This window comes from Falco punctatus, assembly GCF_963210335.1.
Source record: "Falco punctatus genome assembly, chromosome: 13".
Taxonomy (NCBI): domain Eukaryota; kingdom Metazoa; phylum Chordata; class Aves; order Falconiformes; family Falconidae; genus Falco; species Falco punctatus.
Genome location: NC_137593.1, coordinates 7,747,917 through 7,766,372, shown reverse-complemented (window position 1 = coordinate 7,766,372; position 18,456 = coordinate 7,747,917). Strand labels below are relative to the sequence as shown.

The window sequence follows — 18,456 nt, the reverse complement described above, 5'->3', positions numbered from 1 at the left end:
CCCCACCCCCCGTCCTCATTCCAGAAAGTTGGTTTTCACTGATTACTACTTAAATGAAACTAAACACATACAATGTGTATGCTTTTAAATTATTTTCAGAAAGCAAAGCTTTGCAGCTGCCGCAGCCCAAAGTACATAAAAAATCTTGTTCTAAGTCAGAATGACCCTACTTTGTGGAAACAGACATGTCAGGAGAAGTTTCTGACAAGAGGCTTTTCTTTGGTATTTTTACCATTTCAGTTTACTGAAGAACTTTTAGAAAAGAAACTCAATATATTTTCTGTTTTAATGTTATGGTAAAGATGTGCACTGACTTTGCGACGTCACCAGATGCTGGACAAAATAAGCACAGCCTCCCAAAACAGACTACGCAGAAAACAGAAGGGGCAGAAATGGAATCACTGCTGCAAAATTTATTTTATTAAACTCAACTGTAGCCAGAAAAACTCAAGCCAACAGTCATCAGACAGTAGAAGAATATAAACACTTTTCCCTCACCTCTTTTAATTTAATGTTTTCTTCCTTGCGTTAGTAAGTGAATGGAAATAACCACTGTAAATCTACAAATCCACACACCACAGCAAAAGAAAGCAACTTTTAAAATATTAGGATACTTGCATAGCTTTAATCCTCTCTACAGCTTTCCTTTTAAAAAAGTTTTACTTTTAAAACTGAAAGCAGAATCAGCAGATTAAGTAGGAAGAAGCAGCCAAAGCCAGAAACGTGGAACCTCACAGAGGATCTTCCCAAAATTTCAGATCAGAAACAGAAGGCTCAGTTCAGATTCACTGTAGGTAAGAGAGAAAACTTGTTCTTTGATGTGTTGTGTGAAGGATGCAAGAACATTTTGTTTGTAACGTTTTATGATCACTTGTGAGCATTCAAATTGTGCAGAAAACATGCAGTGCCAGTAAGATCATCCTAACACTGTCCTGCTATAAGCCATGAATCCCAGTGACAATGTCTTTCACAATCATAAATATTATAAAGGCCAATGCTTTTATTTCCTGATTCAATGCTTCCTATTTCCAATTTCTATTTTCAGTGATTTAAAAAAACTATTTAAGCTACTTCACTGAATGAAGAAACCTGATTTTATCCAGTGGACAGGTCGTGTGTAGGTGGGAGGCTCACCATTTTGCAGTAAGAATCAGAACTGGCTTTTGCAAAGAACAACGTCTTCAAAGACAGTATTTATCAAAAGCCTCATTAAACAGTTCTTTAACAGCCATCAAACATTGCAAATTTTATTTGAGACAATGTATCACTGACTCAATCACAGCTGTTTGATAGTCCAGTGATCTTGATTCTGCTCCCCCCCCCCCCCCGCATTAAAAGACAAAGCTGAGTGCCACACTACTAATACCTGCTGACACAAAACAAGTTCTGATACTTACTCCAGACACTGTGCCAGAAGATTTTTAGTTGGTGCGTTGAATTTAGCCACTCAGAACAACAATGGCAAAATGTTACCTTGAATGCAACATGCCATTTACTTCTCCAGGGATGACAGATAATTGTGTCTTCTACCCTTAGACAGTATGTTTTCAGTAACTAGATGCTTCAGCAGGCTATCAAACAGAAGCAATAACTGGTGTCTAAGCAAATTTCTCACATGTTTTCCCATATCCCGCTGACCCTGTTAACTTGCATTGACTTTCAACAGTCCTCAGTCAATTCCAAGAAAATGAAGAGCCTATGAGACAGCCTGCAAGGACAGTTTACAGCGACAACATGTATGCGTGCAGTGTGAATGTTAAAGAAGCTGTGCATTTTTCCTGCTGTATGGCAGGTTTATGTAAAGAATATTCCCTTTCTGGAAGCAGCATGGGATGTTTGGGACATCAAAGCAGTAGGATTTATGAGACCAAACAGATTCTTTTGGAGCAAAGTAATGTATCAACTGATGAGGATGCCATCAGTTTCACTAACATTAGTGGATTAAGAAAGATGTTCTTCTATGAAATTAAATAGCTAAATATTCATATTATTCAATAAAATAACTCAACCAACCACTTGAACATCAAATGTATTTTGTCTTGTAAAACACTGAGTCATTAACCTTAACAATTTCAGCATGCTTTCACTATCACATTCAACTAAATTAGCATCCAAGCGAACAGATGGATTAATGTATTAATGTATGCTGAGTAACCCCTGAATGTACTGAGAAATTAAAAAGCCCTAATTTATGCTAAAGATGGACAAAAAAGAGAAAACATATTGGTCGGAAGAAATACAGTATGAATAAACAAACACATAGCTATTATAAAGACAGTAGAGCTCACGAGTGAGAAAGGCAAGACACACAAGCAGCTGTGGTTTGGACCTACTGTCACAAGTAGTCCCAAGACGATCTATTGGGGACTGCCTGAACTATATTTTATTACATGCTGGCAGTTCATCACTTGTCCATGAACAAAACTGAAACCTCTCTCTTCACCCTGGCACATCTAACTCCCATTGCTACACCTTGTTAACCATAAAGTTCCACAACGACATTCATAAAATCTCCCAGCAGCAAATGAAACAGCACCAAACTCTCCAGAGAGAGGTTAGAAAAAAGAAATCCTGGGTTTCCAAGCAAACTGCCATTCTGAGGCTGATACATTTGCTCCTTTGCAAAGAATTTCAGGTACTCTCTGGTATTCTAAACACACTAGTACTTTGATTCTTTCATACATGCATTAAACATCTCCCCTAACTCCCCATGGGCAGCTACCAGCTGTGTATTTCCTTAAAAAAATTAACATATACCAGAGAGAAAGGAGGAGTAAAACAGGGAAGGAGGGGAGCCATGCAGAGCTGTATTTTTAGATGAAAAAGCTACCAAACTGCAGACCATCACAGCATCACGCTGCTGTTACACAAACTCCCTATCGGTCTACATACAGAAGGGGCAGTACGGCTTCTCATTAGGGTAGGAATCTCCCCGGAATACATGGTCAATCAACGGGTTCTAATTCTTTTCTAAGGACATTCACACACATGCTGAAGGCCTGGAAGTTCTTTTTGGAGCAGCTACAGCTGAAGTACATCTTTGTATACAGTCTACCCTGAACCTTCAAAGAAAATTATACCTTCTAATTGAAGTTCTTGGTAAATATACTTGAAGTTCTTGGTAAATATACTTGGATCTCATAAATTAATTGGTACTGGGTGACACTTAATCCAGGAGGACCTAAATAATAACAGAAGAAAAATAGCGCAACATTTACCAGAAGAGCTTGGTCAGCCGTAGATCATTCAAATAGTCAGTCACAAATGTCAAGACAGTAACTAACCCTTTCCTGCCTGGAAAGGGGCTGGAGGACATATGGAAGTAAACGAGGAAATGAGGTTCTGCAGCATGTCCAGAGATGGGCAACAAAGCTGGTGAAGGGTCTGGAGCACAAGTCCGATGAGAAGCAGCTGAGGGAGCTGGGGCTGTTTAGCCTGGAGAAAATAAGGGTTGGGGGGATTTTACCACTCTACAACTACCTGAAAGGAGGCTGTAAGCAAGGTGGGGGTAAGGCTCTTCTTGCAGACAACAAGTGACAGGGCAAGAGGAAATCAAGTTGCTACAGGGGAGGTTTAGATTGGCTATTAGCAAAACTTTCTTCACTGAAAGGGTCATCAAGCATTGGAACAGGCTGCCCAGGGAAGTGTTCAAAAAACATGTAGAGATGGTGCTTAAGAGGCAAGTTGTGGACTTGGCAGTCCTGGTTTAATGGTTAGATGATCTTGATGATCTTAAAAGGTCTTTTCCAACCTAAATGATTCTATGATTTGGACATGGAGTAACGGTGAGATTAATGATGTGATGCAAAACGTTGAGATAACTGCATTAGGAATACAGAGATCTTAAACATCAGAACACAAAACCTGACTGACTTTAAGCACTGTAACTGAACAGTGAACTACATTAGTGATACAAAAATGGCTCTCAATATAGGATACTGTAGACCAGACAACTCATGTTTGCTTTAAATATACACACACAGGTACAAGGTTGTGTTTGTGGAAGTAAATTTCTCACTTTACCTAGAATTTGCTAACAAAACTATACCACAGACTTTGCTGTCATCCATAATGCCCCCTTGATTACATATCTAAAGACATATGCATATAAAAATAAAGTGTGTACATAAATACATTATGTATATAAATAATCCTTGACAAGGATTTTGCTAAGAGAGAATGTAAGAGAACATTGGTCAGAAATTTACAGTGGCAGTTATCAGAATTTGTTCACAACACATCCAGCTGCATGGCAATGTATGTTACACTTCTAGGTAAGCTGCAGCTCAGACACTGTAGCTAGAAGACAGAGGTTGTGTCTGTCACTGGGGATTATCAGTTCTTGAGTTTGCAAATTGTTGACTGGCTGTTTTCAGCTTTGTTGACATATACTGTCCATTCTGTATCAGATACACAGAAGCAGAGAACTGTTCTTTCAAACAAACAGTAGCTTTTAATAAATTCTGGCAGCCAGAGAAATGGCAATAGCTCACTGGTAGGACAAAATTAACTTTATTTTCATTGCTTGTTTTGTTAAATCTAAGAAACAGTGTGCTGGAGGTTAGAATGGTAATGGATGAAGCTATTCATGTGGTAACAGAGCCAGTAGCCATCAACTACACTACTGAGTTACCTTTGATAAGGCGGTTGCAAATCTGAAAAGAAAACAACCCTCCAAATGCTTCTTACAAAATTCCACTTTAATTAAACTTCTCACTGAGGCTAATTACTTAAGACACTTTCACCGAACTAAAATTAAATAATGTCAGGGTCATACTGGAACCAACTCAGTACATCAGTGAAGCAATAACGATAGGAAACAGACTCTCCCAGTCCAGTTAAACAAAGATGTTCCCGGTACGGTCTCAGTGTGGCCAGTCCAGCTGATGGATAGAGTTCTTACCCTTTACACAAAGCGAACACCCAGAACTTGCCCAAGACACCCTGATTTCTGTGAATTTGTACATTCAGTTCAAAACTTTACCTTTGCACAAAAACACTCAAGAAATGAAACAGCAGCTGAAGGTCCCCGTAATACAGGATAAAATGGTGCTCCTAATACTTGACACCAGAACCCCACAGCTTAGAGACATGCAATTCTGTCCCCACACAGACAAAATCGGTATAAACACCAGTTTCTCATTCCCTTTTAAAAAGACACAAGCCAGATGCACTGAAGAGCATTCCCTACTGCCTAAGCCCTCCCCCTTCTCTAACACAAGCACATGAAAGAGAGAAAAGCAGCATGCAACACAGGAGTTACTTTTCAGTAAACTAGACTCTAAGTTCTCTTCATCAAGGACAGCTCCTCTGTCTCTTTTCTCATAACAAAGAAAACTTGGAAGGCTTTTGATTTCTTTTGAAAGAAGCACATGATGTGTCAGCCTAAGCATGTAAACACTGAAACTGCAGTAAGTTTCCCCAAAGAGTGATTAAAAAAAAAAAGAAAGAAAAGAGGGCAGGGTGGGAGGAAGGGAGGAAGCAGAGGCAGATGTTAAAAACAACTGAGAAGCCACATTCACTGAAGAGTTAAGATTTAGTGGCCTCTGTTCTACACCAGTGTGGGCGAAAATCACTTTTAAGGGCTCTAATGAAAGTTGAAAGTTACCTTCAAAAAGTTATGCATATTTCAACAGAAATAAAAATCATTATGCATTCTCTCTTAAGAGGATACAATCTCAAACTGTCAAAATTCTAAACTCTTCTACATATATTACATACAAATGCCTTCTATAAAGGAACCTCTTTTCATTTTTCTTCTAAATTAGCTTAGTGGTCCATGGTATTACACTATCTTGGTCTAGCCTGTGAAGAATGTGACAGGTAATTTTTATACTTCTTGCCTCTACTTAAGTTTGAGTGAAGATACGGAAAACAACTTTTATGGTCTAGGTGTAAAAGTAAATGTTCTGTAAGCCCTGCATACCCAAACCTGGGCAGCTACCATAAGATATTTCATGCTAAATATGTATCCATCAATAAATAACAAAAAGAGTGGTTTTTTTTAACAATGTTCAGTAACTTGGTTTTTCTCAAGATAAAATGATAACGCTAACATTGATGTAACCTACCACATTATCATAGAAGGGATTTCAGATTCTGTGTTGTCAGACTAAAATCGTTATGTAATAGGAAACACTGAGAAGGATTAATAATATGCAAATAACATAGGAAATCATCTAGCTGTAATTTAAAAAAAAACTGGATTCCGCCTGAAACTGTTGACTGCAATGACACAGAAATGGATAGTAACAGTCTATTTCGATCTTGATAAAAGCTCAAAATACTCCTGTACCAGCTTCAGATTGCAAGTGATTGGAACAGCTTCAAAATGCTGAAGTTTAATGTTTGTTTTACAATGCTGAAGAAACAATCAAACCTCTAACTGAAAACGTGGCTAATCCAGATTATATTTTCTCTTTTACCCAAACATTAGGCAGCCACAGCAAGACTATTTTTCTCAGCCTCTGTGATTTACTTATGTTCCAGTACTTCAGCAACTGTGCTAAGAAAGACATAATAAAAGTGATTTAACTTCCAGCTGTGGGGTTGATTCTTTTCTCTTTAGTGAAAAAGTCCACTACTACACTTCCAAATAGAGAACTTTTCTTTCAAAAATACTTTCCTCTGCCCGCTTTCATGAAGGAAAAAAAGGCAAGTGTGGCCATCAGATTAAAATGTTGAATCCAGCAGAGCAAACTACATTTTTAAGGTGCTCTACCAAGGAGAGGGAAAACGACACGGGATGATGGTCATATAAAAAGAAAAACAAGGCAAAGCTTAAAGAAATAAGGGAGAGAAATAAGAGAAACAGAACTAGGTTAAAAGAGGAGGTATGGAAAAATTTCTGAGGTTATGAGTCTCTCTGAGAAGGCAAAACTATGGCTAGAGACACAAAACAACACAAAATTTTCCAGACCGTGCTGTTGGTCCTGATATTAAATTTTTATATAATAAATGCAGAGTAAAAAGGAAAGGATGGATTTATGCCATACAACCTTCTGGAGGTGGCTGGAGATAGCTTTGACACACTGCAATGTGTGCAATAATACTGCAAAAGCCGTGTTATATTTTGAGACATGTAGTACATTTTAAGACATGTTAATATTAATCTGATTTAAGCAAATCAGTAGAGACTTTTTTGAGAATGAGGTTGCTCAGCAGTTACAATACCATGGAAGACTTGTATGTCTTCTCTCCATATACCTCAAGAAATGACACATATATTCTTGGCATAGCAGAATCTGCCTTCTGCTTTCCATGTTTGATGAGGCTACTAAAGAAGCAGGATTAGAAAATAGCCCTTAATTTTGCCTCCGAGTGGAAATCTGTGGAATTTGTCTCTTCTTCTCCACATATAAGACCCTATTTGCACACACTAGCCTTAAACAACTCATACCATAAGCACACCAAAGCAGCCCATATCAAAATATATCCCAGCACATTTAGCTCTTCTCAGTATATACTGCCTGAAATCACTCTCTGTAACAAACCGCTGTGTAAACAGCTTACATTTTAAATTACATCTTTTCCATAACAGGTGATGCTTCTATTGCAGCAAAAAAGTAATGGGGCACAAAACTCTTCACATGCCCAAGAGATTTATTTTACTCTGCCTCTGTAGTAGAGGTAATCTATACTACCAAATAAAACGACAACTCCATTATTAGGTCATTGTGATGATATTTATATTCCAAAGAACTTTTTGAAAAGTTCATAGATAAAATTCCAAAACTGTAGCAAAATTGGAAACTTTTACATATTTTAATAGGAAAACAAGGAAAGGTATTAAATGATAGAGCTCTGTTTTCTATTACACAGGCACACAAACAATGTATAGCCATTCAGAAAAAAATAATGAATTCAAATAGAAACTGAAGGCATGCTCTACAGATCATACACCACCACACTCAGTGTTTTCCATTATTCCTAATTTACAATCAAGAAACCAAGGGCTGAGCTTCAGTCATGTTTACAAAATAAAAATACCACAGGTGAAGAATTTACATCGAAGACACTAAGCAGAATCACGATGAACAGTGATGTATCCAAACCAATAGTTTTTTTCTGTTAAATGCATGCATTTTCTATAATTATGGAGGACATTTACATGTTATACCTGTTATATCATGTTTTGGTTTGAAAATAAATAGTAATACAAACATGGCTGATATTTTCAAGGGCACAGAAATGGTCCACACATGAAAAAGAATCAGAATTTACTTGCTGCAATCTATTATTCCTGATGTTCCAATAATCATACAGTGGAGTAATTCCATTAGCTTTTATTGCAGTACAGAGAGTAACAAAGACAAGTCTGTGATCTAAGACCTCTTTTACTTTATGCTGCTCTTTCTTGTTGATGTAAAGTTAAGTGAAGATGTTTCTAATACTATTCTCTGCTGAGGCAAGGACTGACAGACTTACAACCATGGGCTTTCAGTAGTAGAGAAACTCAGATTTGAAATCAACATTGCTTCTCTTTCTCTACGTGGTGGTCACTTGGATGAAAATGACAACAACTCAAAGGGAATCCACAGTATGAGGAGAAGCTGATCAGCCTTTCTCTCCTAACACATTACAAATCTGAATGTGACCCTCATGTCAAAGGTAAAGCCTGTGCAGCAGCAGCTGGGAGGAGAGGAAGGCTTTCCTCAGCAGCTGCAAGAGAATCCTTGGAAATTGGGTTAATATTATGTTCTTTTCCACATGATAAATTCTTCCAAGTTTACTTCTTACTTGCAGACTAAAATGCTGCCTATTTTCCGCTAGTAAATAAACGAGCTGCATTTCACTCAGTGTATTTTTATACTAGTGGCTGAATACTTAGAATGCACTTTACTAGCTCACAGATCTGACCACAGGCATTTGCCATGCAGATTTAACCTCCTGGAGGCTCTGGGTTTGCTGTATTAGGCAATTTTGAGCGAGACAGTTTTACTTACTCTTCTGGTCTGAATGTTTCCTCTCACAACTTTTATTTCCTCTTATTTACTCCTCATGTTCCTGCCAATGAAAACCCTTTACAACCTTCTCTCTGAGGATTAGCATTACACCGACTATGGAAGAAATGCATTTCTAAAGCTGACCTGTAACTGTTGCTCTGTAGACAGGCTACAAGGGTACAGGTCTTGGACATTTTTTACTCTAAACCAGTTTTTTTTGAAGTCTGGAATAGCATCAGTTTTATGTGACACTGAATGCTGTCTGACAGGTGGATAAAATAAACAACTAATGTATATTCCAAAAGAAGAGAATTTCCTGAGCAGGTCACAGCAGTAAGAGAGACAGCAGAGGAAACCAGCCTGGCAAAATGATAAGTCTACCAAAGCACGTCAAAACATCCCATTTCTGAAGTATGTTTTTCCAAATCTTGTTTTGCAATGAAGCTGACAAAACTGAGACATAGTTTAAAAAGCTGAATGGTTTGGAAACAAACAAACAAACAACCCTCATTGCAACTCAACAGATTATTCTCACTCACTAACCTGCAGAAGAGAAATTCCTACTATGTTTATTAATACAGCTGTAAACCCAGAATAATTTCTGCCTGGTTTACAATAATACTATTATCCCTGTTTGATACAATAAACAGAATCCCCAATAAACAGTTGCAATAAGCAGTAAACAATAAACAGATTGCTTTTCTGATAGAATATAGGAAAGACAAGGAGCCTGTGTTTTGAAGGACTGTTAATAATCAGTAAAATAAATAAATAAAAATCAAGAAACCAAATTTAATCATTCTATAACTTCATTTTTAGGAAAAAGTTCATCCTTTTGCCAACAGAAATGTACAGATTTTGCTAAGCAGATTTACGGCTCACATGATATAGACCTCATGGGGTCCAGATCTTCTAAAATCTGAGAGGTACAGTACATCAACTTTGAGACTGCAACTTACACTTAGTACAAGTTTATTTCTGGGAAACAATTTTGGAAGAAGGACAAAAGCTGTGTTTTCAACAGAATCAAATTTGCTGTGTCACATTTAAGCAAATATGAAAATAATTTCTTTTATGCTTTTAATTACTGGTTGCTGAATCATTTTGGAAGACAAAAACGCACATCTGGGAAGTTAACTGAACACGAAGAGTAACTTTGGTAGGATTGAAATAGACAATAGCCAAGGAAACCTTCAGTGTTCATACTGTAAATGGTGCTGGGAAGTACTAATTTTTATATACTGAAGTTTTTGTCATGCTCTATAAGATCCTATATACACAGATCTGGAATGGAAATTGTGAGGAATAGCTGCTAAGTGACAACAGAAATTTGCACCAGACCACAAGCCTGTCATAAACATTGTACTCACAGGTCTTCTGCCCTCACATTTTCCTTACAGCCTCTGCCTTGTGTTTAATCTTACAGAGAATACTTTGCTTAATAGGTGCAGTGATATTTAGAAACAGAAGTCTCCTTGTTTATATAATTTTTTGACTTAATCTATTTTAATTTACACACGAACATGACAACAATGCTCCAGTATGTGGCATATTTCCGTTTTGTTTTGCATTTGTGAAATAAAAGCATATTACATGCAGAGCCAGGAAGCATTCCAGTTCAACTCAGCTTCAGCTTTGTTCTTGAACTTGGAAAGATGTGCGCATATGTAGATAAGCACAATGCAAGAAGAAAAACGAGGGGAAGATGAAGTCAATGCATTGTTACATTTATAGGAAAACACACACCTTTTCTCATGAACACTGTATCTTGAAATAACTCATGCCAGACTTTCCCGGCAGACCAACTGAGGGCAAGTCAGAGCTGTCCAGGTGCAGACAGAACCTACAGCAGTAAGGCTGGGGAGTTCCCAACAGATTATCTGTGTACAGTTCTAATTTGGTCTCCAAACAGTGTAACATGCATCCTTCTTCCACTTACCTTGCAAAGGACAATCAACTGAAAAAGAACACGGTGCTCTGAAGACTGCAATCAATCTTACAGATCTTTACAAGCAACATATATAGTAGAGAGTCATATTTTGCCCACCGTATGAAAATGGATATAAAACTAATTATGTAGCCTGTCTCATCTTACTTTGCAGGAAAAAAAATACACATCAAAAGATCCTTCCTCTATGTTGAAATCAATCTGAAAAGCTGTGTTAGATAATAAGTAACCTGTAACATTGTCAGCAATATTGAAATTTTTAACATAATGTCCTCCAATTTTTTTCCTTTCATTTGTTCTAAACATTTATCTGTTTGAATACCATACGCCTATAAAATCGGTCACTTTGAAGCTCTGTGATAATTTGCTGAAGATCTAAAAAATTCCAGTTACAGGAGATAACCTTCCACTGCATGAGACTTGTCACACACGCAAGCATATAACCTGACACAACCTAATTCTATCTTTCCGCTATTTTCAGTTTGCCCATTTTTATTCATAACTACCTCTGATGATCTGATGTCCTCATAAGAAAACTGCATGGCAGGTACTCCAAGATGGTTGATGAAATAATCTGAATCTCCCTGTATCTGCACAGAACTCACATTAGACCCTGGACATCTAGTCTTTTCCACACAGTTGAAGCTCTGGCTCTGAAAAACAAACACAAATAAAAATTTACTTACTTATTTGCAACCAGACTCAAAACAACTTGTATCGGTATCTCCTTTACACAGCATTCTTTGGGTTGAAACATTTTAAGAACAGGCTGAGCTTGCACTGGTGCAAACAGGTATCAGCTGATTCATACTTAGCAGTGAGCGAGTCTACGAACGTTTCACCCTCTACTGATAGATACTGCAGTCTTTGGGATCGGACACAGCAGAGAACGAAGTGTGCTGCAACATGGCTGAGTCTTTAAGAGGACAAGGAAAGTTGTACCTAATTGAAATGGCAGGAGGGGCAAGAGAAGGAGCCTTTGGTAGGCACATGAACTGTCGCATGCTGGGCAGGAGATCACTAGTCATCATGGTGCCTTTTGGAAGATGTTCTGAGACCCTCAATGGCTACTAAGGAATCAAATTCTTGTTCAGTAAATAGCATGCTGTCTAACAACAAAAAGTTGAATCTGATAATCACATTCAAGATATTTATGGTCTATGAAATGCTGGCAAATGTAAAGAATTTGCTGCAATTGCAGAGCAGGGGTTAAGAGAAAAACAGAATTAAAAGGCTAAAGATACATAAATACACATTTCTGGGTAAAGTGCTTAAACCAATCCTAGTCAGTGACATGTCTGTATTTCTTTCACATGAGTATTTAATGGTGAAATCTTAGCAAAAGAACTGTAATATAAGGTTAAAACTGGAAAACAAGCCCACACTGAGTGCTACGTACTAGTGTAGCTCTTAAACACATCAGGCAATTAAACACTTAATAAAGAGTAGGCGCAAAGGCTTTCAACATGCAAATAAGCTGCTTCTTTTAAAGAATGTTAGAAAGTTCAAATACTAGACATTATTTATATTTAGCTAACAGTTAATACAGTATAACATAACTTCTTTGGACCTACCTAGTAAATTACTAGCTTGCTACAAGAACAGTGTAAGATTAGTTCTCCTTTAATACTAAAACATACCAGATTCTGTAAAGTTCCTGAGGTTAGCAGAAAGATGTTTTAAGAGTTAGAAATCTTGGGTTTTTTTCCATTTTTAAATTAGCATAATTATTGCTTCACACTTTCATTTCAGTGCCATGAAGAATGCAATTGCACGTTACCTAGTACAAATAAGAGCTGCAGATTCTCACACAAAACTATTTTTAAATACCTCCAAGAAATAGCTTCCATTTCATATATATTTTTAAAAGGTGCCTATATCACACACTTTTGGGATAAATGTTTCTGCTCCCACCATTCTTACATACATTCACAGCCGTGCAAGGTCCATCCACGAAGACTGAGAGTTACAGTTAAAACTGAAGCAAAAGATAACTTCTGTATGTGCAGTCCACCTCTAGTAAATACTATCTCTTTAAAAGCTATCCATGGAGCACCATGACACACAGCACCCAAAAATCTGGTTCTCAATGGCATAGTAAAAAATAAGGAATATCATAAATTGAAAATGTATGTAGCATTAATCTTGGGTGTCATTTGTAAGGCACAGTTGTTAAAACATTGCAGGCATTTAACTCGGGGCTTTTTTTGGAGTGTTTAGATTTAGATTAAGAGTTTTTTTAAAGTTTTCAAACCTGAAGGCACCTTCTTAATTACAACTGTTGTTTCTGTGTTTTACTCCTCTTTACACCATTCTTGAGAAGGTTTCAATCACATTGAGGAGATATTTAACATCACAGTATTGCTGTTCAAAGTCTCAATAAAGTCAGTAACCTTGCTTTTTAGAAACCAAAGCTACAACAGAAACAGCAGAACCCCAAACCATCTACTACTTTCAAAAAGTGTTTTTAAATTACCACACTATCTTCTACAACCTTTCCCATCAAAGCCTCTGTACAGCACACATCCACACAGAAAGGCACGTTTATAATTTTATGCATATATATGCACACAAGATCCATTCTGAGGTGTTTGCTCCTTTCAGGAATCAGAAGATATTTAAGCATCACACAGTGTACTATACTACAGTGTAGACTAGACTATCTCCTAACTTCCCCATACTGCCCAACACATTTGGGCAAGTTTCATAAATGGTCAGTAGTCTGTTCTTCCTTTAATATTTAAAAGTTTACTGAATGATGTGAAACACAGGTTTTGGAGTCAATAGGAAAAATCTGAAATAAGCAAAAACCCCAGAGCTGTCTACCAAAGGAAATCACAGTTAAATGACCAAATTAATCCCAATAAAACTGTTTGGCAAAACAATTCAGTATCAGAGAAGACAAAAAGCTGAAGAATCAACGATCCATAACCAAGCTGCATACTACATGGAAGGATCTTGCCTTTCTAAAAATATCTGATCCTAGCTCTGTGTAAACACAATGGCAGCAAAGCTCTTCAAGACTAATGCTACTTGCACCTACTCAGGCTAAGAATTTAAAGTATCGTGAGAATCCAGAATTCATTTTCAAGGACTAATCAATAGAAGGGATATCTTGCAACGCTGTAAGGACCATAAAAATCTTAATATATACCTCACAGAGGTAAGGATATTGAGCAGGGAAATTAATTTAACTTTTTCTTTTCCTTGTCAATCTAAATCTTTATACCTTTCACTCTACTAAGTGAACACTAACCTTTCATCATCTCCTACATACCCATATCTAGAATTTGTTATGGATATTTCAGAAAAGGAATATTGTAAGCTGCTGATTGGACGTATAAGGGTGGACGTGGAATTATACCTTAGAGGGGGTAATAGAAGGTAACGGAAAACAAGGTTTCATGCAATGAGTAACATTTCACACAGCAGAGTATGCCAGAAATTTTTAATCTTTGAGAAGTCAACTGGTGTAACTGTACAAATGAAGTTCTAAGGCATTTTCCTTTAGCATCATCTCGCTATACCCCAAAACTGTTGGCTAATTATCAACAACATTAGAAAGCTGGATCATCATTGTCATCTATTAAGCAGATTAGGTTTCCCCTAAAAGCAATCAAGGCTATAGACTCTGCAGGGACACAGCTGATTAGCAGAGTATTTTGATATTGTTCCCCTTTCTGTATTGTTTGTAACAGGTGAAAACAATGGTAGAGTCAGTTAATTCTGAATATACATGAACCCCCACTTCTGCTAGCATACCAGGAACTGAAAAAAGAGACACCCTTTTTTCAGAAACCCAAGCCTCATTTTTAGCCATTCTACCCCTCAGAAAACACTTTACTATGTTTTAACTATTCAAAAAGACTCTGCTAACATTTTTTCCTCACTATAGAAACGGTGAAATATTTTTTATGTAAGAAAGTTTACCTATGGCATGCTTACAGATTTAGTTAAGAGGACAATGAGATACGGTACTTTTAGTTTTTTACATCACCATCCTTCATGGTATAGGATTTATATTTTTATGACAGCAATGTTCAATTCAATGGTGTTAGCATCTTAAGAGTTTAACTGCTTTGTTCAGCTTTTACTGTTCTGATACACAAGCCCCTGATAATGACTGGTTCAACAATAAATATTTAACACTGCACTAATATGGGAGAATGCTTTATTTGCAAGATACTGTTCTCTTCCAATTTATTTTTATTGTTACATAGACTCCACAACATCATCATCTTCAAGTCTTTGGCAATGGCTGCAAAGTTCATGTATTGTGTTTTGCATTCGTTAAACAAATGAAACGTTTACCAAAATTAATGGACTTTAAGATAAAGAATAATAATGTCCTACAATCAATAAAACTTTCCCATCAATGAAGTGTTGTTAAACTAAGAGGGAAGTTTTTAACTTAGTCACTGCAAGAACAACAGCCCACCATACAGCACGTCATATATGTAGCATACAATAACAAACCAAAGCAAGTAAGAAGTTGAAGGAAATCAGCAAACCTCTTCCTCTAACTCTGACTTACAGTTATAAGAAAAGAAATTGAGGAATAATTTCCTGGAGTAAGATGCAAAAATGAGACAGTCTTAGCATGCAGGACGATAGCAGGCATGGGAATGATGGGAGTGGGGTGGCAGTAATCAGGTGGTGGGACATTTTAGGAATCTGCTTGCCTAAATACAGGTGTCTAATGTGATTTTAGATATTGCGAGGCATCACAAAGACTTAAAGCAAGTCACAGGGGAAAGTTTTATCGTACTGGATCAGCATCTGTAGCAAGGAAGTATATCAAACCTCAAATGGGATTAAACTTTTTTGATAATATGACTTAACTGAGTTCCTTTATTTATACAGATTTTCTTGGCAATGACCGGGCAGCTCAGCCTTGTATTTATTATTATTGTTTTGCAGGTAAAATTAACATCAATTAAGTCTAATATAAACTGCATTTTCAGCATTAAACCCAGCAGCCAGAGACATAACTGAAGCCATACGTACAAACGCCTGTTTATAGGACTATTCCCACAGATACTGGCTGTTAGTAGTTGCTGCTTTCATTTCATTTCCACCTCATCCTTACCTAGAATAACCATCCCAAATCTGTGTTTGATCTTTCCACACCAAAGACACTACTGCTGCTGACACAGAAATTAACTTCAAAGTCCACTTAGTTAATCAACTGGAAATATTTGCGTATCATGTGAAATACTCTCCTACCAAAATGTACAAGCACTGTCTCAAGTCTTTTTCAATATGCAGCAGTCAGGAAACCAGGAAAAGACCATCTCCCAAAATTGCAACTGCAATTTACAACAAGCAGGACAGCCTCCATGCTTGGCAGCAGAATGCCTGATCCTTACTGCAAGCCAAGCAGGCACCAATGCAGAACAGAGATGAAAGACCGACCGTGAAAAAAATTACTGCTGCTAGGAAATGGAGGTTACTCCTAATTAAAAGACTATTAGGGGATGTGGGCCACAGAATTGACAGAGGTGGGGGAGAAGATTACACCAAAGCACATACCCAGAAACACAGGATTTTAAAGCATTTTCAACTTCTTCAATGCCAAATAATTTGTCAGTCATCACATAATAGCAACTATGTATCACTCTGGCATTCTGCTTTCCCTTTCCTTTTTTTTACTCCCACCAACTAATCTGCTGGTTTTGCATGTTTAAATCTAAAATGGTGTCATTTACAAAAAAACCCTCTTCATAATCTAATAATCTGATTAATTTTAATTCTGATAATCCACAAAATCTTTCCTTTCATATATGCAAAAAACAATCTGTGAGTTTCCAGTTTGGAAAAAAAGTTTAATTGCTATCCATTACTTCACCAGTTGTAGTCAGGTCCTACTTAATGATCCTTTAAATGTTAGCTTTTATGTAGGCAAAAAACCAATAATTAAAATCTTTAAAAAATGCAATTGGAATAAATTATCAGCAACATGCTCTGAAAGAACTAACTCCCTGTTGTAGAGTAGGCAAACTAGATTTCTTCAGCTGGTTAGCCTTACAGTAAAACACACGTAATAGCACTATTTAGATCACTCAGTTGCTCAGGCTGGTCTCCGCTGTGTCAATCAAGCCCTCCCTTTAGATTGGAAGGAAATCAAGCCATGTGGTTAGACGGTAATCAAGAAGTGGTTCATGTCAGTGCAAGGATGCACATGATATTCGTAATTGAATAATTTTATTTCTCTGGAGTTCATTTTCGTTTTCAGCATCATGTTACAGGTTTATATTACAAATTTGAGAAAATGAAGAGTACCATATGGCCCATTAAAAACATTTAATTTGGGTTAATGTTATAAAATAGACCTGACACATCTAAAGTATAATCAAGTGGTACTTCACTGCAGACCTTATTCTACCACTAATTAGAGCTAAGCATTTATAGGTATGTTTTGCTGCAATGTTAAGATTCTGGTACAAATAAAGGCCTATATTAAAAAAAAAAATAAAAACATACTGGCCATTTCTATAGTTCACCTTCCACCTAGAGACATGGACACGTCAGCTCTGATTACCTTCCTTCATGCGACTCCAGCTGAAGTTAAAACCTGAGCAGCTTTTGAAAATGGATTAAAACTTCTTAAGTTGTTTTCAACAGGACAAATAAAGAACGACCAATTATTCTTACAATGTTTTAGTGATCCCAGCTTAAGAACTGCAGCCAGGAAGCTTATTCTTCATGAATAATCAATCTGTATTTCTTGAGCTGAATCACCACATGCCTTAGTAACTGGTAAAAGGCATTTAAGAAGCTGAAGTATGATAAGACCATCTAAATGAAGTAAAATTATCTAAACAAAGAGTCAAAGACCATGTAAAAAATGCAAAAAGCAGCAGGTTGGCATCTTTATTACTGCAAATGTGTTACGCTTAATCATCATCAACAGGTAGGAGAGGTTAGAGAAGCTGCATAGGAAAGGATTCACAAGTATGTGTGTCTCATCCATAAAAAAACTGCTACACTCTGACAAACAAATCATTAGAGGAAAAAAGTCTGACAGCTCTTAAAATGTATTATTAGCTGTTTGCTTACCCTAACTACAAAAATCTATTGAAAAAAAATCGTTGGATTTCTAGGCATGTTAATTTTATGGCAAGCATACTACTCTGTGTTCTCCCATCTGATTATCTGGTTTGGCTATAAACATCCTGCTTTGCTTTCTGTCTTTGTTGATTGATATATATTGCTATTAATGCAAATCAGCTGTTTATAAAATTATTTGCTTCCAGCTTATGTGTATTTTCATTTCAACGTGTATGAGGCTTTACTGAAAATATCTACAATCGGAGCATTATTAATTGACCTTTAAGGGCAACATGAAGACCCATAGTGAAACTGTTCTGTAGCACTGCAAAATCAGTCACAGAAAAGATGCATTTAACTTTCAGAAGTTTTCCCTAGCTTTAGATCTTCGATTATCACAGTTAAATGAGAGATGTTCCTTGCACACAGTCACACAGTTGCAGTTGAGAGGACTACCTCATCACTAGGGAAAAACAACTCCCACAAGAGCTAGTGTTTATTTAAAGACACCAG

The 18,456-nt window shown here is 37.0% G+C and overlaps 1 protein-coding gene across 5 annotated transcripts in view; it reads right to left on the bottom strand.

The window, feature by feature from the left end:
* NAALADL2 (N-acetylated alpha-linked acidic dipeptidase like 2) overlaps positions 1–18,456 on the bottom strand; it is a 497,171-nt gene that overhangs the window by 99,664 nt on the left and 379,051 nt on the right. For 4 of the 5 annotated variants that reach the window (XM_080409532.1, XM_080409535.1, XM_080409536.1 and 1 more), the window contains one exon: positions 11,400–11,546. The exons of the other annotated variant lie outside the window; for it this stretch is intronic. In XM_080409532.1, coding sequence (XP_080265658.1) covers positions 11,400–11,546 — 147 coding nt within the window. The remainder of the gene's footprint in view (positions 1–11,399; positions 11,547–18,456) is intronic. 5 annotated transcript variants of the gene reach the window in all.